The sequence below is a fragment of the Podarcis cretensis genome, assembly GCF_951804945.1.
Source record: "Podarcis cretensis genome assembly, chromosome: 4".
NCBI lineage: Eukaryota > Metazoa > Chordata > Lepidosauria > Squamata > Lacertidae > Podarcis > Podarcis cretensis.
The window spans coordinates 39,179,451-39,206,023 of record NC_137173.1 but is presented as its reverse complement, the minus strand read 5'-3'; the positions used below and the strand labels follow the sequence as shown (position 1 = coordinate 39,206,023).

The following is a 26,573-nucleotide window of genomic DNA, read 5'->3' as shown; positions in this document are numbered from 1 at the left end:
CAATGACAAACTGAAAACACCGCTAATCATTTAGTAAATGTGGTTTTAATGAGCACATTTCAGAGCTGACTCTGTTTCAAGTGTAATTGCTGCTAAATTAAAAAACTGAAGGCACATATTTGTGTATCCATGTAGCAAAATTTGACACCCTTGTGTATACTCCAGGGAAATTGGGTCTTCCACAGCCATAGCCCCAGCTAACGATTCCCATCAAGAACCACTTTCCATCATTTTTGCTTCGACATGATAGGGGTCCTCCAGAATCTCCCTAAAAAAAAAGACATTGTTTTCAAAAGTCAACACATTTTGCCATTTTAGATAATTTCTGTTGATAGCATCAATTATCTACCAATGTGGATAAAAGCTTTCCCCAGGTGTCAGGGACAGGCAGGGCTCTGAAGAGTATGTGGTGGAGGCATGGGGAATGACCCAGGAGAGGAGACGTGTGATTTATGGGGTTTGGCACCACCCACAAGCTGGGATCCGGGGGGGGGGGGAGGAAGAGTCAAGGCAGTCTGAGATAGAGAAAGGTACACCAGATGTGGCAGGAGAAGAAAAGGCTGTTCAGCCAATAGATGGGTCAGTAGACACACTACCTTCTCTCCCCCCCACCCATCTCCCAGAACCAGAAGGTGTATGAATTGGGTAGAGCAGTGGCACCTTTAATGCAGAAGAAGTCTCAGGCAGCAGGAGCGCAACCAGTCAGGGGAGGGTATATAACATGGGTAGGCAAACCAAGGCCCGGGGGCCAGATCCGGCCTCATCGCCTTCTCAATCTGGCCTGCGGACGGTCCAGGAATCAGAGTGTTTTTACATGAGTATAATGTGTTCTTTTATTTAAAATGCATCTCTGGGTTATTTGTAGGGCATAGGAATTCATTCATTCCCCTCCCCAAAAAATATATAGTCTGGCCCCCCTACAAGGTCTGAGGGACAGTGGACCGGCCCCCTGCTGAAGAAGTTTGCTGACCCCTGGTATATAAGATCCAGTTGAAACCAGTGTCATTAAGTTTCCTAGCACAGACCTGAACTGGAATGCAGTCAAAAGTCAGTGGTGATATTTTGGGGGGTGGGGGTGAGGAATAGTAAGCAGCGGTGGTGAGCAAGTATAAGTGGGGCAAGTATGTGAGAGAGCAAGGTACTTACTTTGCAGCTATCCCTTTTCCCAGACAGCATCCCAGCACACAGCATGCGGGCTGTAATAAGCCCATACGTTGAATGACACAGTGTTTGATCAACAATCTCTACCTCTGCTTTTTGCAAAACTGCCGAGGTTTCATCATCTGGAAAAGTTTAATAATTTAGGCAAGATGATAATTCTCGAGAACCTGATCTCTCACTCCAGATCCAGATAGCAACCCTTATAGCAACTACACTAAACCTGGCTGTTATCAAATCTAAGAAAACCAGCAACGTCTTTATTTATATATCTTATGTATAGAAAGTAAGTTATACTGAAATGGGGTTCTCTTCCAAGGAAAGGAGATGTTGGCTTCTGTCCTAGCTCTTATTGTTGTTACTATTATTATTTATGAGTTTAGAGAGATCAAATCAGCGCTTGTTGTTTCAATGATCTTTACAATAATCCTGTGAGGTAAGTGAATATTACCATCCTCATATTATTATTATTATTATTATTATTATTATTATTATTATTATTAATTATTTGTACCCCGCCCATCTGGCTGGGTTTCCCCAGCCACTCTGGGCGGCTTCCAACAAAGATGAAAAATACATATTGCAAGTGGCCAACTGAGGCTGACAAAAAGGGCTTTCTTTTACACTGGTGCCCTCATGATTCATCATCACCAGTAGAACCATTACAGAAAGCATGTCAGTGACAGGGAATGTGTGGCTCTCCAGGTATTGTTGGACTACAACTCCCATCATCCCTGACCCTTGCCCATGCTGGCTGGAACTGATGGGAGTTGGAGTCCAAGTATTATAGGCTCCTCCTCATCCCTGGCATGGATGGCACAATGCTGATGCTTCCTTCAAAAAGTTCTACCTTGCTTGTCAGAGTTCAGATGCTGCTTAAAATGAGCAAAACAAGTCACTTTTTATTTATTTGCTGCATTTATGTCCCATTTTTCTCTCCAGGATGCTCAAGGTGGCATATATGGTTCTCACCCCTCCTCATTTAATCCCCACAAAAACCCTGTGGCTGTGGCTCTAGGCACTGGCTGCCCCGTGAGTTTCATGACTGAGTGTGGATTTGAACCCTGGTCTCCAAGGTCCGAGTCTGGCACTCGTAACCACGACACCACATGGACTCTCTTTGCTTCTGCTTTGTCACCTAATCCATTATCTGTTTTGATGAAATATGATTATGCATTGATGTTACAGATACAAACTCTGTGCTAAACATAAAAAAGTGAAACAAAAAATCTCTCATTGCAATTCCCGGCATGTTGGCAAAAAGGAGCAGGAAGCTCACCTGTTTCTTGCTTTTGCCCCCATCCTGTTACCCAGCACTTCTCCCCAGTGTGAACTCTGTGTGTGATGGGAGGCAGGCAGATTGGCTGAATTAGCCACCTCATTGTGTCCAGCCATGGTGTGCTTAATTGGAGCAGGGCAATGTCGTAGTCATAATTCCTGCTGTTGTAGTACTCATGCACAATAATCCTTCTCACAGTAGAGACAAATTTGGCTTTTCCTTGAGTGCGCATTCCCAAATGAGCTGTCCAGATTCTAGGATCAGATAACCTTAAGGAAAGCAGATTATCATGCAAGCATCAGTAACCAGACTTCTAGAACAAGGTATGAAAACTCTGGAGTGCACACACACACACACACACACACACACACACACCTCAATTGTGAACTGTTAGAGCATCACATCTCTTTTCCTAAGCCAGACAGAAGCTCTGGGCTTTGGTAAGAAGGTGCCAGGGGAAAAATTAGGGACTAGACTAGTCCCCCTAGTCTACTGACCACTCACCACTGCCCAGAATGTCCCAGGGATGAACTGGCAGTGATGCCACACTGTTGTGTGAGTCAACTGACTCGGGCGAGGACACAGCACCAAAAGTTGTGTGTCTTTTGGTACCACGCCCTTATGCCCCCGTTTTCTTCAGGGGGATGTTGGAGGGTGTGCAACTGAGGAATCTAAAACAAGGGTTGTGGGACTAAGATGGGAGCAGGGAATTTTGTTCAGCCAAGGACCACACCTGCCTGAGCAAACTTCCAAGAGACACGTGCCAGGGGTGGTTGGGCCTGAAGCACAAAGTGGGCTCTGAGCAGGGATCTGCCATGGACAGATGGAAATGGGTGAATATTGGAAAAGCCAAGCACTAGGCAGCCTTGTTCACTGACCCTTCGCCTATGCAAAGGGAGGCCAGGCTATTTTTCAAGCTGCATATTGGAAATCTCATAATTGTGCTGCATGGTTGACTGTTACAAATTAACAGGAGAAGAAGGAGCGCATTGTACTCCATGTCTATCCCATACATGCCACTACTTTGGAGTTATGAGAAAGGAGAAGCTATGGATGAAGGGATTTCTAATTACTCACCTGTTCCCTTGAAAACAATGGGCAGCAGAGAGAAGCCACTCTTTTGATATCACAGAGGCTCCACAGTAAGCAACTCCAGCAAAATGGAGGCTGACTTGCCAAGGCCATTCACCTTCGTGGGCATCCAACCCTCCCACAATCCGGTGGGGCATGTTGCGGTATTTAGTGCTGCCACAGCCTTTGGAAGAGGGTTAACAGTTCAACATTTCCCTTGCAGTAGCAGTCATGGCGGAATACTGATTTTCCAACTGGATGATCTGTTAACTAAACTTTTTGAACTTGAGCACTCTAAATATAACTAGTTCATGTGCAAACTGAGGTCTGCCTATTTGGAGTGCCAGGAAATACATGACAGTGGTCTTGATTCAGGTCCAAATTAAGGCTTTATTTATGCACAGGAGGGTTTCTGACTTATGTTTTTGTTTTAAACAAGGCCCTTGCATGGGGGCACACAACTTTTAAAAAACTCTCCCCAAGTTTCAAACACTGTGTACAATTGCCATTAGGAAAAAAGTCGGAAGTCCCACTGTCTGCATAGAGACCAACACAATATCCTCTGAATTTGTTATGCAAACCTGTGGCTGATGCAATGAGAGCCTAGTTAGGGATGGGAATCCATGTAGCACATCATTCATTGGCCTTTAACACATTGTGGGGGGTGGGGCAAGACTGAGATAAGCAAAGTCCTGTTTCCTGCAGGAGAAGCTGCATGGCTTAGATGGGTGGAGACCCAGTGACATTTTGATTGCCTTACAGAGACCACTGGTAATTAATGCAAATGGTAGATGTCATTATCTCCGATTCTATACTGAGTTAAGATCTTCATCTATTATTAGGGATTGAGGATTTGCAGATTAATTCATGCAGCTGTTAGTTAGGCCTAGTAATTTTCTGTCGTGGATCAAGCACCATAAGCTATTTACATTCAGCTGGAAGAAGAGTTCCCATAGCTTCAGTTTGCTTCCTAGGTTCAGTCCCTGACATCTCTAAATAAAAGCATCTGGAAGCAAAGGATGTGAAAGACCTCTGCCTCAGACCCTCGAAAACCACTGGCAGAGTTGACTATCATGAGCTAAATGAGCAGTTTGACCTGGCATAAAGTATCTTTCAGTGTCTATGGACTAAAATATGCTAATGAATACCTACTGTGTTGTACAGAGCAGTGTGCATGGGCTGGGAGAAGCATGTGCAGCTTTGAAAAATGAAGCCAATAACTCACGTGAACCGGAAAGCTGTTTTTGTTTCTGTTTTTAAATGGAGATGTGACTTCCCCATTCAGATGTGGACATCCCAGCTGAGTGTTTCTTATGAGTCATGTTCCCATCAGCTTTGACTAGAATTTCTGCCCACATTGTTATTGAAGCCACTTGTGATCCTTTTAAAATATTCTCAGAATATTACCCAACAACTGATAGCTAGTCAATCTGAATCAATGAAACAATGGCTTCGAGATTCTCTGCCTTATCTCTGCTCCCAGGCTGGGGCTAGTTTGCAAGGAGAGACTCCCTTGATTAGGCTCTGGCTGGTGAAGGGACTGAACGCTGCCCAGGCCAACAGGATGGCACAACACTTGCCCCACCCTGGGCACCGGCAACCCACACTACACCCCTGTGCAAGGGACTTCCATGCATGCAATGGAACTTCCTCTCCCTCTCCTGTCCCATCCACCCTCAAAATCTGAAACAGATTGGAGGTAGAGTGCAGCAGAAGACCATTGAATGCAATGAAGTATTTGATGCACCATAATACTGTAGCACAGCTTTCTACAAACTGGTCGTCTACAGTTATTTTGGACTGTAACTGCCATCATCACTGACCATGCTGTAGACTGATGGGATCTGTAGTCCAACAGCATCTGGAGGATGCCAGATTAGGAAGGGCTGTCCTAGTAAGCATTTTTAAGGATTGCATCCTTGAACAGACTTACTGCAATTTTTTTCGTCACTTCGATCGAGGCAGTCTACAATTCCGTCACATCTTGCATTCTGCTTCCTGAAGCAAATATTATTGCTGCACTTAAATGTATTGTTGGTACATGGAATGCCTGAAAAAGAACCAGTGACAAAAGACATGCTTCAGCAGTTTCTGTTTTATTCATTTTTTTCATCAAAATGATTCAGCACTGGCTCAGACACTGAAAATTTGGAACTGTAGTTTGTTAAGTGTGTTGAGAGCTGTTATGTGACCCCCAGTTCCCCTCACTGAGCTACAATTCTCAAAAATGTTTAATGGTCAATCCCTATTCTGCCTGAGCACACCTGCCTGAGCAAACTTCCAAGAGACATGTGCCAGGGATGGTTGGGCCTGGAGCACAAAGTGGGAACTCTGAGAATTGTAGATCTGTGAGGGGAATTGTCACAGATGCCAAACAGATGCCTATCAGAATCTCACCAGTAGGCTATTGATGCTCAATAGCCTTATCCCCACTTGTGTTCCCCAGAAACTAGTATGCTGAGGCCTATTGCCTTCAGCTGTGGAGGTAGAACATAGCCCTCAAGGCTAGTAGACTTTGATAGCCTTATCATTCATAAATTTGCCCAGTCCTTTTTTTAAAGCCATCCATGCCGATGGCCATTACTTCATTTTGTGGTAGTGAATTCTGGATTTTTATTGTGCTCTGTGAAGAAGGACTTCTTTTCATCTGCCCTGAATCTCCCAACGTTCAGTTTCACAAAAGGCTCACATCCAGACGAGGTGCTACCAGCTCACTTTTGACACCAGTACTTGGTATGTCTTTTTTAAGCCAGAGGCAAAGGGTTGCATCCAATGGTTGCATGAATGGAAAGCAGCCCGTTCAACAGATCTTTCTCCTCTCCTGATTAGGAAAACCAGAACCAAAAATAACGGTCTTGAATTGGTATCAAGCCCAAAGTACTGTGGATCACTCCAATAACTAGAACGAGCAATTTGTAAGGTGAAACTGTTGCACTTAACAACTTTTATGGGGTGGGACTCACTTTCAGTGCAGTGTCGTTCATCTTGACCATCTTCACAGTCATTTATTCCATCACAGAAAAGGGAATGGTGCTGTGTTAGGAAACTGGTGTTACAGTTTTGTTTGGGAACGCCTAAAATGAGAAGAAAGGCAGCAAGTCACTAAGAAAGGTAACTTTAAAGAGTGGTCATAATATTTCAGGGTTCATCTGCTACGGATACTTAACCACAAAAGAGCTCATCGCTTTCATCAAAGCAGTCATTGATCCCATCACAGCGCCGAGTTTGTTGAACACATAAACCTGTGTGGCATTCAAAAGTTCCAAGTGGACAAGCTGAAGGCAAGAGGGAAAACAGTTAGGACCTCTAGCTTTCAAAGTAATTTTGGCTCTTACACTTATACTGTGCTGAAGCCTGTTCTCAACTATCTCAAAAGTTTTCTTTTCCTGCCGTACGCTCAGGGCACTTGAGAATTTCTGTGGAATGTTTGTAGGTGTGGTGGCTTTGAGCCTACCTGAGCATTGTGAGGTCTCCAAGTGTGGTATGTGTGCATGTCTCTTTCCAGTAAACATTTGCCCAGTAACTCTGCTGCATTCCTGGCTGCCTGAACTTCACAGTCTTTAAAATCTCTTGGAAGGAATTACTTCATGATGTCTTCCCCTGGGCTTTAACCAAAGCACGGGGACCTGGGAAGGCCGCAGAGTGCAGACCTCTGGTGAGATGATCTGTTGAGTGATTGGACACCTCCAAAGTAAGGTAAGAGCAACACAAATTCCGCACTGCAGTCATGAATATTTCATTAAATATTTCACTATCTGATATATTTCAAATGCAATGCCTTTTCTTATAATGATGGGAAATTGTAAAAAAGAAGAAGAAGAAAAATTGGAGAAATTAATGGCATAACACCAGTTAATGACACAGTTGGTTCTCCCAAAATGAAATGTGCTTCATAGGTGCTTTTGCATCACTCTTATTTATTACAAAGGGGGCGGGAATGCTACTTGGAAGGTACTGCCTTTTAATAAAACTCAATGAAATATTATTTTGTGAGTTACTCATAAACCTGAGATAAAATTTAAAACTACCAATTTATCAGGAAAAGAAGATACTGGTCAAAGCTGAGGCATATAGTCTAAGAAAGATAGCATACAAGGACACATCTCAGTCTCATGCCGTGCTCTACTAGGAAGGGTTAACTCAATAGCTGATTTGCCAAATCATTTATAGGTGTAATCTGTTTCAGCTTTCCCTAATCTGGTGATCTGAATATATTTTGGACTACAACTTCCATCAACCCCAGCCAGGTCAACTCTGTAGATTGGGGGGGGGGGGTGATTGGAGTTGTGGTCCAAAACATCTGGAAGACACCAGGTTTGGGAAGTCTGTTATAATTTCATATTTCAGCATATTTAGCAAGTCATGTTGCTTAGCATGCATTAGCAAGTCATGCTTTTTTTAAAAAAAAAATAGGAGCGGCTGCCATCTTATACACATGTTCTTAAAACCATGTCACATCAAGCTTATATAGCTGAAATGTGGATTATAACTGTTGGATAGAAAGTAGAAAACAGAAAGAAAGAAAAAACCTTCACATGCAAAAACTCAGCATTATCCTGCATGCCAAAGATGGCTTCCAGTATTTTTTAGTAAAGATGCATTCAGGTGGTGTTCCAAAAGCTATAAAGGAAAGTTAAAATCAGTCTTACGTTGGCTGATATTGTAGCTTCCATATTCTACAAGCAGTGGCTGCTCTGAAATTTTGGAACTACATTGAAACTCAACGTTAACTGCAAAGCTTGCAACTCGGAATATTGTTTGATGATCAATGTAATAACCGCAGTACCTGTGGGATGAATGTATGTTAACTTGTGGGGCATGGAACATCTTTCATCACCAAAAGACAAAAACAGTCGTAGTTGTAGTATATTTGAATTCCTCAACGTTTTTAACAACTGCATGCTAAAATCATCACCTGGTACAAAAGAGTAAGAGTAGGGTTCAACTCCTGCTAGCACAACTGGGCTTTCCCCATCCTCTCCTCCCTCTATGTGCACCCCTATGACTTCCCCCAAATCCACTTTGGGGGGTCAAGAGAACTGCCAGAACAGAACATAGAGGAAACAGCACATGGCAAAGCAAAGTGGTTCATAGGTTGATGCCTTCTCTGTAAAGCTTTTTTATGGGATCTCAGTATTTTAATATGAGGTTGTATGTTTGTTGTATGCTTCGAGTAGGGAATTTGCTCAGTGACAGTGACGGATGTGCTTTGCATTCAAAAGGTTGCAGGTTAAATTTCTAATTGTCTCCACAGTTAAGCTGGGCAGTAGATAATGGAAAGCATCTCTCTCCACACACCTGACCTGGAAAGTTGCTATCACTCAGAGTAGACAGTACTGGGCCAATGGACAAATAACATCATTAGGTATATTTCCCATGTTCACAAGTTTCTGAGGTCAAATAATTTAGGGTGCTGCTGTACATTTCTACGCAGACACATACACCAGCATGTTCTGTATTTGCTCCTATAAATAGCTGGGCTTAATGTCAACTGGAATGGAGAATGATATCCTTCCAGCTTTTGCCTTTGCCCAACTCATCAGTGGCATGTGGCCCTCAGAACGTTACCCAGAAAGGATTGTGGCCCTTGGGTCGGTCAGTAGCAGGCAGTGTGGCAGGGCGTCATCATTTATGTTACCTTATGGCAGTAGAGTAGCTCCAACTTACTGGAAGCCAAGAGAGAGCAGGAGGAGCAAGATGTTGTGGAGGCCCAAGCTGAGCAAACACATCAGCTAAGTCAATACGGAGCTCCTGCCGGTGTATCCGCTCAGCACCAACCTCTCCACCATTTAATTCTCCCACTCTCCCTCCCAGTAAGCAGCAGCGACCCCACTGCTGGGAGGTCAGGTAAGCACTGTTGTCTCACTACACCATCAGCTACTGCCTTGGGCTCGAAAGCCTTCTCCATTCTACAATTGACACAAGCCACAGTTTGTATCTTGCCGTGCGCATTAAAATAAAGGCCATCAGGATAATGTAAAGATCACATGACTACTTGCTATGACAACTTCCTTAATCTGCTGCCTACCTCCTCGAGAATATATAGCCTATATTCATATACTTACATGTGTTCGTTAATTTTCCACCATCCGTGCTCACAGCCTTTAATGCTTTTTTCACTGATAGTATAATTATGAAATTTCAGCGCTATGCCAAGATTTTTCAGGGGAGTCTGTTTTAAGGAAATAAGGGATACATTTTAAAAATATTTTTAACAACTGTGGACAATTCAGCTTGACATTACTCCTACTACTCCTACTCCTACTATAAGATACATGCAAGGGTTTCACTTGTCCCAGAGCTCATCAAGATTCATGCATATACCAGTTACAATATAAAATGGAAACACATCTGATGAGAGTCACATTCTGCAGTAGGTTAAATGTGTGCTAACGTTTGCTAAGTCGACAAAAATCACCCGGCTATTCCTGCAGTATGCTTTGGGTGGAGGCTCTGACAAACTAGGCACCGAATGTCTACTAAGGAATTTTCTCCCTCAATATGTATGATCGGCTCCCAACTTGGATGGCTTTAAAATAAAATTAAACAAGTTCATGGGGAATAATGTTCTACCTCCACCAGGGGGCTGAGCCCTTTTGGGCCCTGAAATATTTTGGGGGAGGGGACCGAGCCCTCCAAAAGGCCTCCCAATGAGGCTGAGCACAGAGCCACACATGGGGCAGCCTCAGTGCTCTGGCTCCTCCTTCTCCTCCTCCTCCTGCTGCTGCGGACGGGAAGGAGTTTGGAAGCAGCTCCAGCAGGAGCAGGAGAAGCCATGGCCATTGAAGCTGTGCTGCTAATGCGCTGCTGCTGTGCTAGGCTTCACTTCCTCTGATGTCATGACATCACACGTACAATAAACACACAAGACGTAACCGGCTGTACGTTTGAAAAAATAAGATATACTATTCAATGTATTGAATTGTAGATTTCAACAGAAGTAGCTCATAAAGTTCAATGAAAAAAGTAGAAGACCCAGTGGATCAGTTCATTCTCTAATCAATTTATGCCTTGTTTAGCCTTGTTTTGACGTCCTGGGCTTCATCAGTAGTACAAACTCATATATGATATCACTACTACTGTGCTATAAGATCCACTGTCCTGGCTAATATTCTGGAAATCCTTGTCTTAGACTCTGTGAAAGGATTCTGTGGAACTGTAACAACCTTTTGTGTGGATGGTTGGACTTTATGAACAGACAGGTGGAACAGACACTTTCACATATATGGACCTTATGCATAAATTGATTAGAGAGTGAACTGATCCACTGGGTCTTCTACATTTTTTGTTGGACTTTATGAGCTACCGGTACTTCTGTTGAAATCTACAATTCAATACAATGAATAGTATGTCATATTTTTTTCAAACGTACAACCGGTTACGTCTTGTGTGTCTATTGAATATGTTTCACGTAACCAGAGGTTTGTTGTTGTTTTATCTCACATACAATGTCAGGATGTCATGCATGTGGCATCACACACTGTGCCACCATTCTCGCTCAGATGCTGGCATGTGTGGCCTCCACTGTTGGCTTGTAGGTTTCCTGTATACACTTGGTTGGCCACTGTGAGAATAGGATGCTGGACTGGATGGGTCATTATCCTGATCCAGCAGGAGCCTGCTTATGATTTTATATCATCATCATCATCATCATCATCATCATCATCGGGCTGGGTTTCCCTAGACACTCTGGGCGGCTTCCAACAAAAGATTATAAATACACTGAATAAACATCAGTCATTTAAAACTTCCCTAAACAGGGCTGCCTTCAGATGCCTTCTAAATGTCAGATAGTTTTTTATTTATTTGACATCTGATGGGAGGGTGTTCCACAGGGAGGGTGCCACTACCGAGAAGGCCCTCTGCCTGGTTCCCTGTAACTTCGTTCTCCCCACTGATTAGCTACATCAAGGTCTGATACAGCTGTGAATAAGGGCTTCCAGATCTGAGCAGTGACATCCAAGTTTAAGCACTAACATTCTGCTGGTTCAAAACTGACCACAGGGTCCTCATCACAGCAGTAGCACTTTTGTTTTCCCTGTGCCAGGCTACAGGGAGCAACAGCACTTGCCGCAGCTCAGATGCCAACTCCCCAGAGCCTTGGGAAAGAGGTCACACTGGCAGTGGCCAAGAGGAAGTGCAGCTTTCCATCCCCTCACAAGGGAACCTTTCATCTCCCACTACAGCTACTTGACCCACAAAGAGAGAGAGAGAGATCCAAGCTTTGTGCTGAGATCAAAGGGCTCAGAATCTTGCAAAGTGAGACTGACAGACAGAGAGCCCTGTTTCCAACTGACATGAAACACACCAAAGGGCAGTTGCGAAACACCTGCACAATGGGGTTTCAAAATTACCTGGAAACTCCATGTACAAATGCATTTTGGAGGGTAGTAACTTGGGTAATAAGGACTCATGATTCTCCCTTCAAATCGAGGACTTCCCAATGCCAGTATAGCTTTGCCGCATTCTGAGAAAAGAAAGATGCATTTCCATATTATTGCACAATCTGGAAACCAAGAATCAGCCAAAAGAAGAAGTCATTCCTTCCAGTACGGCTTTCTTCTTTTTAAGTAATACTTTGTTTGTTTTAGGATTTCTGTCCTGCCTTTTTATATATGTTTCAGGGTGGTGAACAATGAAAACAAGGCAAAACATAGTAAACAGCAGACACAAAACAAGGTGCATAATAATTAACCAGGGTAAGCAATATCAACTTTTCCATCACATGGAGGACTACTTGAGGACATGATGGAGACGTAGGTCTTTTTTGCTACCATCGTCGCTTCGCTTCATGGTGCATGTGGCTGTGCTTCCTAACCACTGTGTGGTTGGCTTCACACCAGAAGTTGCACCACTTCTGCTCTGGCCATCATCCTCCTGCTTCATTGCTTGTAGTTCTGGGGGAAACCAAGGAACTTTGCAGTGTCAGACGGGGCACTGTGGATTTAGTGTTAATTGTCCTTCCCCATCTCAGTATTCCACAGTGAAGTTAGGTCCTCAAAAGAATAACCAGATATGGCTACTGGAAAATCCCCCAGATCAGATTCTGTAAGTCTCTGAGACCATCTGAATTGGTCCTCCACCCCTTTGGGGGTATACTGATGCTGCAAGCCCAAACTTTACTAGGGATCTAACCATGACAAAAAGATCAATTCCATCCCTCCAACATCTACTCCAGCACTTGCCCTAAAGTGAAGACTAAGTTTAGTGCACACCCTGCCTTTTGTGTTGTTCTGCCCCCTGATTGTCATGGAGGCTATGAAGTCCCAAGCTGAACTAAAGATAGCAGCCTTGGCATGAATACTGAAGTCATGCAGAACTATAATCATGGAGACCACCTCCAACAGCTTGGTTAAGGTGGTCATTGGGCAACTGGGTGGGTGGTTAACTAACAGCACTCCCAGTCTGCCCCACTGACCCAACAACTGTCCCTGTTTGTCCCTATTGGAAAAGATGTGACAGATAAAGAAAAAAGGGTGAAATGGACCACAAGGACCCATAATGGGGAAGCATGTCAACAAGAAAAACATATACCTGGTTCCAGTGACATAATGACCTTTGTTATTTTGAAACGCCCCTAATTGTTTGGGAAGGGCCATCACTCAGAGCCCCTGCTTCACATGCAGAAGATCCCAGATTCAGTTTGTGGTAGGGCTAGGAAGGTCCCCTGTCTGAAACCCTGGAGAGCCACTGTCAGTCAGTGAAGACAATACTGAACTAGATGAATCAGAGGTTTGACTTCATTCAAGGCAGCCTCCTATATTCCTTTGTTACAGAGAAACTAACAACAATCTCATGTCATATGTGTATTTGACAACTACTCCATCTGCTGGCATAATGGAGTAAAAGGGATACTGGTTATTTCTACAATGAAAATGCAACTGATGTTTCACGTTGTGGTATCTGCAAATGGTTGGGGCAGCAAGGCATTTTCCATGCTGCAGAGATACACTGCAGGATTTGAGACCCCAGAATCCCTTGCAGGGTCACAGAAGATGCTGAGGTGCAGTTCTTAGATTACATGCTGTTGCAATGGCACCTGAATAAACTGCCCTTCCATGCAATTACTTGAATTACTTATACAGCTGGGTCAGCCCTGGAGACTGAAGACATTGAGAAGCAAGCAAACAAACAACTGGTTGTAGAAAGAGCTGAAGTTAGGCAGGTCATGGGAAAGATGAAAGAGAGAAATGCTATTAAGGTGACAGAAAACACATTCAGACAGGTATTTCTCACTTATCTGATGTAGGATGTGTACTGTTTTTGATGGTAGGGGAAAAAACTTAACCAAGGATGAGTCTACAGCTATAGAGTTTCCACATTTAACAAATGAGAACACTTACTTTCTTGTGGGATGACCTCAAAGTACCCATGAAATTCCTTCACTTTCCTCACTTGCGTGGACTTCAGAGTAACCAGCATCAAATTATTTGTAGAAACGAAAGACAGGAATGAATTGGTTGGTTCACAAATTCTGAAAATAAATTGATTTTTCTTCATGTGTAGAAAGTATGGGAATTACAATGCATCATTAGCCTCATTACTAGATTTGGCCCTTAGGCTAGCCAATAGTTTAAGGACGCCACAGTAACTGTGATGGTAAACTCATGTTAGACTTTGATACTGTTGTCTCAGCAGATCCTATAGGGGTGTTCAAAACCCCATCTGCTTCAATCAGTTAATGCAATTCAATAACGTGGACAAGATGTTTGCCAATCGCATGCCTTTGGGACCCCTGCCCCAATCTATCCTGCCCTTCCTTCCAAACGACTCCCAGGTGGACTGATAACATTGAGGGGGGATTATAGCAACACACCCTTTTGTGGGTCTTCCCATAAAGTTTGGTCTGCAAACTGCTGTTAGGAGCAACATATTGCTAGCAAGCAATACCTTGCTAAGGAATCTACAGTGGCTGCTAATGGACAAGTTTAATATACACGTTTTTTGTTTTGTTTTGTTTTTTAAAAAATGAACTTCTTTTCTGCTTGCAGAAACCAAATAAATTGTACTGAAAAGGCATACCTACCGATACAGTATCTTACTTTTGATTGGCATCAGGGAGTCATAAATGGTCAACGAATCAGTGATGCAGTTGTCTGCTTCAATCTGAATGGATGCTACGGAGAGGCGGATTAAGTAGCCGACCAATGCAATCAGTTTGAAATAGCAGATCATCCTTCCAGATGCTGTTGAAATGTCCAGTGGAAAGTGCTGGTGTAGCTGGTCTGCATGCAGATCATATATGCAACTTGAACCTACAGTAAACGGCGATTAGTATCATGGAGATTACAATGCTTGGTAAAAGACAATGCTTAAGCTTTACGGAGAGACAAGATAATATTTTTCACATGTCACTAATAAAATATCAATTGATCCGACTGACATTTAGAACCAGATTTGCCCATTTAATTTTCTGTTCACCCCCCCCCCCAAAGTATTTATGTACAGTGGTACTTGGTTCTCAAACTCAATCCATTCTGGAAGTCTGTTTGACTTCCAAAACGTTCAAAAACCAAGACACGGCTTCCGATTGGCTGATTGGCCCCAGAAACAATGCCGACAACCAAAACAGACATTCGCTTCCAAAAAATGTTCGCAAAACCGGAACACTTACTTCCAGGTTTGCGGCATTCAGGAGCCAATTTGTTCGTTAACTAGGCAGTTCGGGAACCAAGGTACCACTGTATTAAAAAAACAACAAACATTAACTGGATTTAAATGCCGCTCAGTCTAAGCAGTTTGCAAAAATCAATACATCATATAGATTTAAAATGCCAAAAAAACCCAGATGTTAAAACCAAGTTTCATGTGATTTCAGAGAGATATCACCAGAAATTAGTGGCAGAGGTTGCAGAGCAGGTGAGGTGTCCACATGGATGCCCCCTATGGGAATTCAGTCACCTGAGGCAATGGCTTTACCCCACCTAATGATGCTGCAGCCACTTTTCTAAAAAATGGACTTTTGAAAAGTGACAGGAAAAAATGTGCTGAAAAGTGTGAGATAATAAGTGCTTGATGTGACACCATATAACCTTCCCACAGAAACCACCCAAGACATTTTGCTGCCTGAGGCAGCAAATATATTCCCTATCTCCCCATTCCAAAAAGCTAACCAGGTTGGCAACTGCCTCTTACTTCAATAGTCAGGAGATGCATTGGAGGGGAAGACACCAAAGGAGCTCTGTGTGTGTGTGTGTGTGTGCGTGTGTGTGTGTGTGTGAGAGAGAGAGAGAGAGAGAGAGAGAGAAGAAGAAGAAGAAGAAGAAGAAGAAGAAGAAGAAGAAGAAGAGGAGGAGGAGGAGGAGGAATTTGGATTTGATATCCCACTTTATCACTACCCGAAGGAGTCTCAAAGCGGCTAACATTCTCCTTTCCCTTCTTCCCCCACAACAAGCACTCTGTGAGGTGAGTGGGGCTGAGAGACTTCAGAGAAGTGTGACTAGCCCAAGGTCACCCAGCAGCTGCATGTAGAGGAGTGGAGACGCGAACCCAGTTCACCAGATTACGAGTCTAAAATTACGAGAAATTTTGTCACCTGAGGATCCTGCCACCCAAAGCAGTTGCTTCACCTTGCCTCACTTGTGGGCCTGCTGTGCTCCCCACAAACTGAACGAGCACTCAGTAAAGAGCTGGCGTTCCCACAAAGTTGTGCAAACAATCAGAATGAATATTCAGTAAACAGGTCATCTGGAAACAATGAGACAGGAGGAGAGGGAAAGACAGAAAGAGAGATGTGTGGTATGAATGTATGTATAAAAGCTATGTTCAGATTGAAAGAAGCAGACCTAGAAGAAGCAGTTGCTAGCAGGAATGGCCAAATCTATCGATTTCAGTTTCTCATTTTTCCAGTCTTAAGTTTAATTCTCCATATTTCTGCATCAATTTACTTAAAAAACAACACCTTTCATTAAAATGTGGCAACATTTTAGTGCAGATGTCTCCCTTTTTGCAAACAATTGTCCTGATATAATGCATATTATATATATTCTCATGAATATATGCATTTTATCTATACTTCCTGTTAATAAACACATTTCTGTACACATTATTTGCTTGAAGAACCACATCAAAGATGTGCAATGTGAATTTTGAATAATTACTGTGCTTAGGCTTGCATAACGGTTTGAAGGTGAATTTTCCCCTCATCTCTAGCTGTGAAATCAGGAGCATCTTGGGGTTTTGGGAGATCTGATGTGAGGGCTGCACTTCTGCTGTCTGATATCAGTGTACACACTGATTGTCCCTACTGATTCTCTACTTCTACAGTTGCAAACAAAATATTTTTGAAATATCACAACCCCTCCTCTAAAGAAGCCCAAACCCTGGTAGTGTCTCCTTCTGAAACTCATTATCTCCCAGGGAAACAGGGAGCATTTGCCAATTCTGATTTCCCTTTCAGGTTGTTGTAAGAATGACATCTTTGAACACTCAAAAGCATGATCTAAATGCTAAATTACCCAACAGATCCCATGTTTAGCCCTGCACAAAGCTTACATTATAGAAGGTGATATAGATACAGGCAGGATTCAATTTTCGCCACATAATATACATTTCCCATTTTGAAATGTGTTAAATGGGAAAATGTGTTTTAAAAAAAACTCAGTCATGTACCTGTTCCTGTTGTTGAAGAGTAATCTGATCGAAGCCCAACTGCATGGAAGAAGAAAATACAAATGACTCTGTACATATTTAAACAAACAGACCAGCAGGCAACATATGAATGTAATACAGTATTATCACAACCTATGTGCATTTTACATGTGCAATTTCAACATGAAGTGGCTGAAGTCTGGCCAGTAGTAATCACACAAATGACATGCAGAGAAGGCAGAGAGCTTAAATGTTCTTTCTGTGCAGGGTTTTCTCAGTGCAGAAAGAATCATAGAAGCATAGTTGGAGGGGATCAGAAGGATCATCAAGTCCAAATCCCTGCAACGCAGGGATCTTTCACTCAATATGAGGCTTCAGTCCACAAGCCTCATGGGTTTAGAGTCCCATGCTCTACTGACTGAACTATTCCTCAGAGCATTTAAGCTCTCAGACTTTCTGTGCTCTGGGATGCACTTGTGATATCTTGCTGGAGCTTGAACAGTCCCACGAGATATTGTGAGAGCATCCCAGAGCTTGGTAAAAGCTCTCTGCCTTGCTTGGGGGGACAGGCAAGGCCCATATGGTGTACAACTCTGAAAAGGTAAGGATGCTCACACTGGGTAGCTCCAAAGGGCTAGTTGAAGTATACACATTTTTGCATATAAGCACCATCTCCGGAATGTAACCACACTGCATTGCAGTGTTAATTTGGAACTTGAGAATAGGGACCTACTGATATGACAATAATTCATGTGAATTTGTGAAGCCACCACGAAAGGATGTTTTCCAGGATTTTATTCAGACTTAAAGACTTAAAATGCATTGCAATGAACTTGCAGGGAGAGGGATACAGGATCCTGCCAGCTGGTTTCACTGTGGAACTCCACATAGGGTTGGCCAAAAACATTTCTTATTGCTTCAAGCACCCACCCACCCACCCCCACACAGCAAGGTAAGGTAACAGTCCCAAGGCCAACCACCTGAGCTTGAAAATCCCAGGAGCGCCTCTCACTTCTCCCTGGTGGTAAAAATAATACATTAATTCTCCACTCTGTAGAGTTGAGGATTCCAGCCTGTGGGGTTCAGGGTGCTTCTTCACAAGCTCCTTCCCCTTAGCAGAGCCACTTGCAAAGCAGCACCCTGCAGGTGGGAACCCCCATGCTCTTGGTTTAAGTGGGTGGAGATACAGCATCTCCTTCCCCAGTGCTTCTCCTGGCCGTATGTTTAATGAGGGTATTTTAATTTATTTGGGGCTGAATCCAGGGCAGGTTTCCCTGGTTTGGATTGATCCTGGAGGCCCAAATTAGGCCAGGCAGGGGCGCTGTGCACAACCCTATCAAAAACTAGCTGTCTGAAGTAGACACCTCACTCTACTTAATGTATGGCTAGCTCTGACACCATATATATCAAAGCACACACGTGAGCACATTCCTATATGAATGGATTGAATTCTATAGGAAAGTCATTAGGAGGGAGGATGTTCCAATGACACATGGCATCAACTGATGATAAACACAAAGGGACATAAATCCAATTATCACCATCACCCTGTTGAGCAAAAATTGGATTAGCACCATTAGGCCCAGTTCAGATCTCCACATAGCATTTCTGCTTTTCCAGTTCCATGAGGTGATTATTTCAGAGGCAAAAGTTATGGATTCTAGTTTTTTTCAGTACAGCAAGCTATTAATTGTGTCAGAAGGTTCACTTTATTCAGAGGAAAAATAGCAACTGCCAAGGGATACCAACCGCTAAGCACAATGGAGTCCATATCAACAGCAAGGCCTTGAAGACTCCCTACTGAGGTTCGATTGATGATGCTTGTCTGAATTGAGTCCTTTAAAATAGCAGCTACACAATCTTCACAAAACACTTGGCCTTTAGCCTGTGGCACCACAAACACAATCCAGAAATGGACAAGAAGACCCCCATTGTTGTTGTTACTGAAATCAAATGAAAAACCAAATTACATCACGGTGTTTCTGAGACTCCGGTGCTTGAAAATCTATAGCTTTTCTCATCATCGTTGTTGTTGCTGTTGTTGTTTTTAATGTACCAACATTTTTAAAATGTAAGATACTTTATGGGACATGGGAGTGCTTTCTGTGTTTGGATTTGGTCACATATGATGAGGCTTTTGGTTTGCAACAAGAGACAGTACATGGATAGTAAATGCTGCAACACAACATTATTTCTCGCTAAGACCCCCAGCCACAAATGAAATGGAAAATATGTCCCACCTGACATCTGAGACAATGGATTGCTTATAGAATTTGGAGAAAGCAGATTTGGTATATACCAAGTTCATCTGAAAGAGAAGATGCACAGAATGGTTGGGCAATCCCACACAGACTAAATTAAAATTAATCTTGCTGAGGGCACTTCCAGATCACTGGTTTATTGAGTATTCATCCTGATTTCTTTGCAGGGCAATTAGACAATGTTGGCTGTTTAATGAGCATTTATTCTGATTTCTTTGTGGGGAGGTTAGACAATGCTGTGTTGAGGAGGTGTTACCCCCACAGTTTCTGGTACATTCCCCCATTCCTTTTCTTATCACAAAAGAGTTGATCTTTAGGTGAAGGAAATAGGTCATGCAAGACCTTCAAATCAACTTTAATTGTGCAACTTGAATTTGTCTGTATGTGATGATTGAATCCTGCCCCAAAATAGCAAAAGTCTGGAAGCACCCTGAGAGTTGCCTGATATGCAGTACAGCAGATTCAGCAGCCCTGTTTGTTTATAACAAGGATATCATTCTCAGCTTTGAAGGTGGGAGTACTGGAGATTTATGGAACCTTTATGATAAGTTATTTAAGTTGTTGACTGCATTATTCATATTAATGCCACTATAGACGTCTAAGCAAGATTACACACAAAAAATCCCACCCAGTTATGCAAACATTTAAATATAAGCATCCATATTTAAACAATGCAATAAATCAATATAATTAAAAATTAAAATATGCACATCTATAAAATATGCAGTAAAACAATTCTATCAAGAAAGCACCATGATTACGGTAAATCAGAAGACTCAGACTGAGAGATTGAGGGAATGCCTATATAAAAAGGTGCATCTTCAATGTAAAGCATAAGGAATCCTTGGGAAGTGGTGCTTCCCTGGGAATCATGTTTTTCTTCCAGCTCTTGGCTGGTTTTCCAGTGCACAGTGAATAATCAGTAAATAACAGAGACAGTGGGTTAAGAGAAAGGGGAAATACAATGAAGACCAGCAAACAGTGCTGAAAGTTTGGTCAGTTAGTTTTGAGCCATCCAGTCCACCAAGACCCATTTATTTTGGGGATGTGGCTGTACAAGTTGCATGGGACCTACTGGATAGTGACTGTGCAGCATAACTCATGCACACAGACACATCTTGTATTTTAAGCATATTAATTAAAGACTGAGACTCATGCTTTTGCTCTCCTTTGCACCATTTCAAGCACTCATTATTGGAGAGAATGTACCAAATTCCAACAACTATTGAACCCCCACCCATAAGCAGTGCCCTTCCACTTCCCTCTTTCTATTGAAATTAGTTCTTTGAAAGCTGCGTACTCCTTCAAGAAGCCACATTAGGGCTGCAGCTCAGTGGTTGGGCATCTGCTTTGCATGCAGAAGGTCCAAAGTTCAATCCTTGGCATCTCCAGGGAGGGTTAGCAGAGACTCCTGCCTGAAATCCTGGACAGCTGCCACTAATCTGTGTAGACAATACTGAGCTGGATGGACCAATGGACTGACTCAGTATAAGGGGGATTCATTCTCTGCGTGTGTGTTGGTCAACCACACCTGGAGTAGTGTCCAGTTCAGAGTACCACAGTTTAAGAAGGCTATTGACAATCCTTGACATTCACAGAGGAGGGTGACTAAGACAATCAAAGGTTTGGAAACCAAGCCTTATGAAGAACGGTTGAGGGAGCTGGGTACGTTTAGCCTGGCTAAGAGACTGAGAGGAGAGAGGATAGCCATCTTCAAATATCTAAAGGACTGTCACATGGGGGATGGAAGAAGCTTGTTATCTCCTTCTCTGGAGATGAAGACCCAAACCAATGGATTCACGTTACAAGAAAGGAGATTCTGACTCAACATGAGGAAGATCTTTCTGATGGTAAGATCTGTTTGACAGTGGAATGGATTCACTTGAAACTTTTTAGAGTCTCCTTCCTCAGAGGTTTTAAAGCAGAGGTTGGAGGGACATCTGTCCTGGATTCTTTAGTTGAGATTCCTGCATAGCAAGGGGTTGGATTGGTGACCCTCAGGGTCCACTCTTCACTTCTATGATTCTATTATTCCCTCCCTCCCTCCCTCCCTCCCTCTCCCCCCCCCCTCTCTCTCTCTGTCTCTGTTTTCCCTGGGAAGACTACATGACATTGTGGCATTGTAGTGATGGCCATCAACTTGGCTATGGAGGATAAGGCAAACAGTGTCTACAAGCCATGATGACTATGTTCTACCTCCACAGCCAGAGACAGTATTACTCTGAATACCAGTTGCTAGGAAACGCCAGCCGGGAGAGTTCTGTTTCAGGCCACTGTGAGAACAGGATGCTGGACTAGGTGAGCCTTCATCCTGATCCAGCAGTAATCTTTCTATGGTACTACAAATACGACACGGAGAGAAAATTCCAGAATGTGTTATCTCCCTTTATTGACACACTACAAAAGGCAAGGCTTGCTGGGTCCACACAACCAGCTGATTATTGCATATGCTTTGGTGATAATGTGGAACACAAGGGTTGGCGTTTTTTCCTTACCACTTGCTGCACATTCTGTGCAACAGAGAGAAACTCCCTGGATTCCTTCTGCCGATACTCTGGGAGAAACTCAATGTTGGCAACACGAAATAATCCAACAAAATACAGTGCATCTTTGTTTTCTGCCTGAACTGTAAAACAATAAAAAGAACACAACAAAATATCAAAACAATGCAATTTTAAATGTTTAAAATAGTAACATATCCTAATAGCTAATAATAATAATGTCAAGGTTGCCAGGAATAGAATCTTTCAGCCATCAAATATTTGGATGAATGTTTTTCAAACTTTCCTTAATGTTAATAATGAGGGAGACAGATACACCTCACCAGGGAAGACATCTCACAAATGGAGAACTGCTCCCAAGAAGGTTCTGATATGGGTCAACACCAACCAGATAGCACACAGTGGACAAAGTATTACTTTAAAAATATTAAACCAGCATATATCTATTCATGTGTCTGTCCATCCTTACATATAATGAAGACTTATTTTAAAAACGAGTAAACTGCTTTGGGAAAAGTATCTTGTCAAGGGCACAGACACTAGCCAATAGACCCCCACATGATAACCAGGTTTTCCTTAGTATGTTGGAACTTCACTACATAATAATATATTAGCATTTTGCCCTTTAAAAAGTTTTTCACTATAGAGCCAGAAAAATAATGCAATAGCCCAGTCTCAATCATGAAGCAAAACAAGGAAGAAATGCATTTATAGAAAATCACATAAAGCACACACACAAACTTGGGTTTTGGTTGGTTATGGTGGAGGACAATTCATTAAGAAGAAAATAGCTAATGGAGACCTTCCTTTCACTTTTGAGCTGTGGGTGCACACCTTATAGAACCAAATTCTCATCCAGACTACTATCCTATATCTAGTTAAATGTTGGGCTCTGAGGAACAGGTTTTCCAAGATGCTGCTAGGATTCTCTTTTAACTGACATTCCGGCATACACATCTTCTGAAGGATAAAAACAGCCTCAATTGTAAATAGAAAACCTTTTTCTAGAGCCAATAAAAAACAACATAATAGAAAACGATTTTCTAGAGCATTGTTTATACCTCTATGAGTGTTCTTTAAATGTAAATATGGGGAAAGGCCTCATAAAGCATTGCCTACAATGGAGATACAGAAACTCACCAATAAAGAGCCACAATAACGTCCAAGTTATAACACCTACAATGAAGAGGACCACTGTAAACAGGATGATTTTATTTTGAAAATTCCAGAGAGACTTGTTTCTTTTGGCTTTCCTCTTTGACTTTGCTGACCTATTGAGTTTCCTTGCAATTCTTTCCCACTTTTCTTCTGAATCTGCCATTTGTACTGATACATTTGATACCTTAATCAAAGAGGGGGAAAGAATCACATAGATAAATGTCCAGTATCTCTCAATTCAGCATTTCCCAAAGGCAGACATATTCATTTCACACTTGAACGGCATGCCTTGCCTGCCATTTCTGCTGTTGGTGTGGTCATGAGTGACTCTTCAGTGCTCTATTGCTACATCAAAATGCCACTGCAGTTGTGATATCCCACACAATCCCGGTATGCTTACACAAATGTAAATCTCAATGAGTCTTACTTTTCAGTTAGGACCACCATACACTCCTAAAACTGTTTCTCGTGGTCTGTTTATTATTTTACTACTGTGTCCTTGATGCACTATATAAAATAACATACCAGCAGCAAAGAATGTCAACACAATCAGCAGAGGTGACAATCTGGAATCTGGTGAAGTGATAGTCTTGAAGCACGCTACATATGCGGCACTAAGGTTGCTACTTACAATTTGTAAATACTACTACTACTAATAATAATAATTTTATAAATCCGTGCAAATAATGCCACATCTGCTTCCCCCTCCCTTTACTTGCAGGTGAGGTGGAGTCAGTACATAGCAGCCACCAGACGTCAACTGTCATTGCTGTTCAATTTTCCAGCTATCAGTAGCCATCAAAGAAGTACCTTTTGCTATTGAAACACTCAGTTCAAAAAGGGCCATCTCCCATATCCAAAGTGTCCTGTGCTTCTTTGTGAAGAAGGGCAGGATATAAATCAAATCATATTAACAGGGTTTCACATTTTTCCTGGTCAACACTTTCTCCCTTTAAATATTTCACAGGGACTATAAACTCTTTTGAACTTCTTGCTTTTCCTTCCATCATACTATTTGGTCAGACACCAACAGCAGAACAGTGCATTTTCAGCATGGTTACTTCATCCAGAGCAGCAAATTTCATAGTTGACTGCTACAATTTAAGTATCTCAAATTATTCCTTTAATCGGTTAAAGAACAATGTGTCTCCCCGCCTCCTCGCTTGTGCCAGCTCTGATTATGCATTGTAGAATTCATTCCCATTAATAAAGCAATTTAAGTATCACAGAACACTGAATTATTTAAGTCCTCCTCTTCCTTTTAACCACCTGTCAGCAGTCCAGGATAACAGTTACTATGCCAACTAGCTGAATGCGAACTATATTTAGATATGCTGCATAATTAATTGATTTGTTTTTCAAAAATTGCACCCAGGAATGAAATAAGTTTTAACAGAACTTCACTCCGCCTCCTGATGCAGATCTCCTGCCATCAGCTCTCAAGGGCTGATCTCGTGCCCTATCAACTGCATGTAAATAAATGCACCTCATATTTCACCAAAAAACCCAGTTAAAATCAGCTACAGCATTGACAGCCCCAGTTAGTTCCCAGATATCACTTTCATAATTCATGGGCTCAGCAAGTATATGATAAACAGAACACATTGTTATTTCAACCAGGCACAACATTGCAGTGCATTTAAAGTTTACTTACTTACACTTAATTCATCTTCAGGATTAGCAGGTCTGTCACTGCCTTGCTCGTCCATTGTTAGGAGGCTGATTCTTTGCAAGCAAGCAAGCAAACAAATAAACAGAACTCGCACACTGAGAGCTGCAGGTATCTACTGCCAAGGACTGTTAGAAACTATGTTTGAAGAAGAACTGGCAACACCGTCAAAGCAGACTTTCCTGGGGTGGCATCAATTTACATCGAAGAATTTCCATTGGTAATTTCATCTGCCCTTTTCTGCCGCTGCTGTGAACATTTCAAAAGAAACAAAACATTATCAAGCAGCACTGGACTCCAAATTTGGCTGCTCAAATTATCTTCCTACTCCTATAGTACATTAAAAAATATTGTATTTGTATATTATGTATACTTTAACATTGTTAGCAGCAAGGCTTAGACACCTTTCAATGGCAGCGCCTCTCAGGGTGCCTGCTGGTTTAGGTAAGGATAAGTAATTAAAAGTAATTAAAACAGAGCAGCAGGGAAAGAAGAGGGAATGGGGTGTAAAGAAGTCTCACAAAGTTCTGTTTTCGATGACTACTTCAATGTTGTTGTTTTTGAAATATCAGATGTTAAATTCTATTTTTAAAAATCTCCTTTTTTGGTGCCCCCACTTTGTAGGTGACCTAAGGAAGTGCTTAGTCTGCTTATTGGGAAACCCAGTACTGCACCAAGGATGCCAACTTGAATAAAGTATTGTGAGGGCCCAGGAAAGCCCTGCCCCACATAACTGATCACATGACACAGTCCACACACATCCTTTGAATGGGAATGCCCATCAACTTTGCAGGGTCCAGGGAGTTGGTTCCCATGCACTGCACATAGCGATGCTGGCATTGCAACTGGGCATCACTAGAACAGCAGAGTTCTGCATGTAGGTTGCATAAGATTTTTTTTGCACTAACCTAATTCTGAACCTAGATGGATGTGGCCTTTTGATACCCTTTGCCTCCTCTTAGTGATTTATCCCTTGCTTCTTTCAATTAAACAGAACATTCAGGTTTGCACATTAATCTAAGAGTATAACTATGCTGCAGACGTTAAGTAGTTTAGCAGTCCTGTTTGAATATAACAGTAAACCGTGGTAGAACATTGCAAGATAATCAGGTGTGAGCCTATGTCACCATCCAAATCTATTTCTCTAACCCCTTGAGGCAGATGGGGTTGAGGTGCAGGGGGTCACATGAGGATAGCAGAGGGAGCTTTTTTTTATAATAACTGGTATGTAACTTGTATAAAGAAAATAAATGATAACAGATGAGCTGGTTGTGTGGTTAGGGTATACAACCCAGGTCAGAGGCATGCATGAAGCTGAGACTCAGCCCTACCACATCTCCTGCACATAACATTAGGGCATTTTGACTGAATTTTTCGACCTTCAAATTTAAAAATGAGCGGTGCTAAAAAGTTGTAACGTGACTTGGGAACTCAAAAGTTATTCTGGTTAAATTAATATAATTTAGTTTTGCTTGGTAAGTAAAGCATACGTAAAATTTCATAGAAATCATTAAAAATGATTGCCTAGCACTTGCAGTTATATTATATGTCAATATTATTTCTTATTACTATTATTTAGCATTCCCTGACATTTTCAGAAGGTGAAATTAAATTTCTTGGGTTTCTGAAAGCAGTTTATGTGCTCCTTCATCAAACCTTGACAAAGCTGAGTGTTGTCTGACCACAAAACTTATAGCATATTTGAATTCCTCACACCAAAAACATGTTTTAAAGACTCCTCATTGAAGTAAATGGCAAAAACTATGTTTCACCCCCTAAAATGGCATGCCCTAATATGTCACATAGAGTGAACCGCTGCTCACAAACAGCACAAATTCAGTGTTGAACAGTTAAAGCAAACCCAAGAAAACTCTTGTCATTACCCC

At 42.2% G+C, this 26,573-nt stretch overlaps 1 protein-coding gene across 1 annotated transcript; it reads right to left on the bottom strand.

Moving 5' to 3' along the window:
- Positions 1–97: 97 nt before the first annotated feature.
- TMPRSS7 (transmembrane serine protease 7) lies at positions 98–24,847 on the bottom strand (the record flags this gene model as incomplete). Its single annotated transcript, XM_079972346.1, has 18 exons — positions 24,677–24,847; positions 23,001–23,202; positions 21,855–21,985; positions 19,339–19,406; positions 18,848–19,041; positions 17,120–17,158; positions 14,535–14,763; positions 13,852–13,982; positions 11,863–11,975; positions 9,574–9,680; positions 8,158–8,294; positions 6,676–6,783; positions 6,472–6,582; positions 5,442–5,558; positions 3,515–3,692; positions 2,438–2,706; positions 1,147–1,283; positions 98–268 (listed from the first exon to the last, which is right to left on the bottom strand). The coding sequence occupies exons 1-18, from the start codon at positions 24,725–24,727 to the stop codon at positions 98–100; spliced, it is 2,493 nt and encodes an 830-aa protein (XP_079828472.1). The 5' UTR covers positions 24,728–24,847.
- Positions 24,848–26,573: the final 1,726 nt, after the last annotated feature.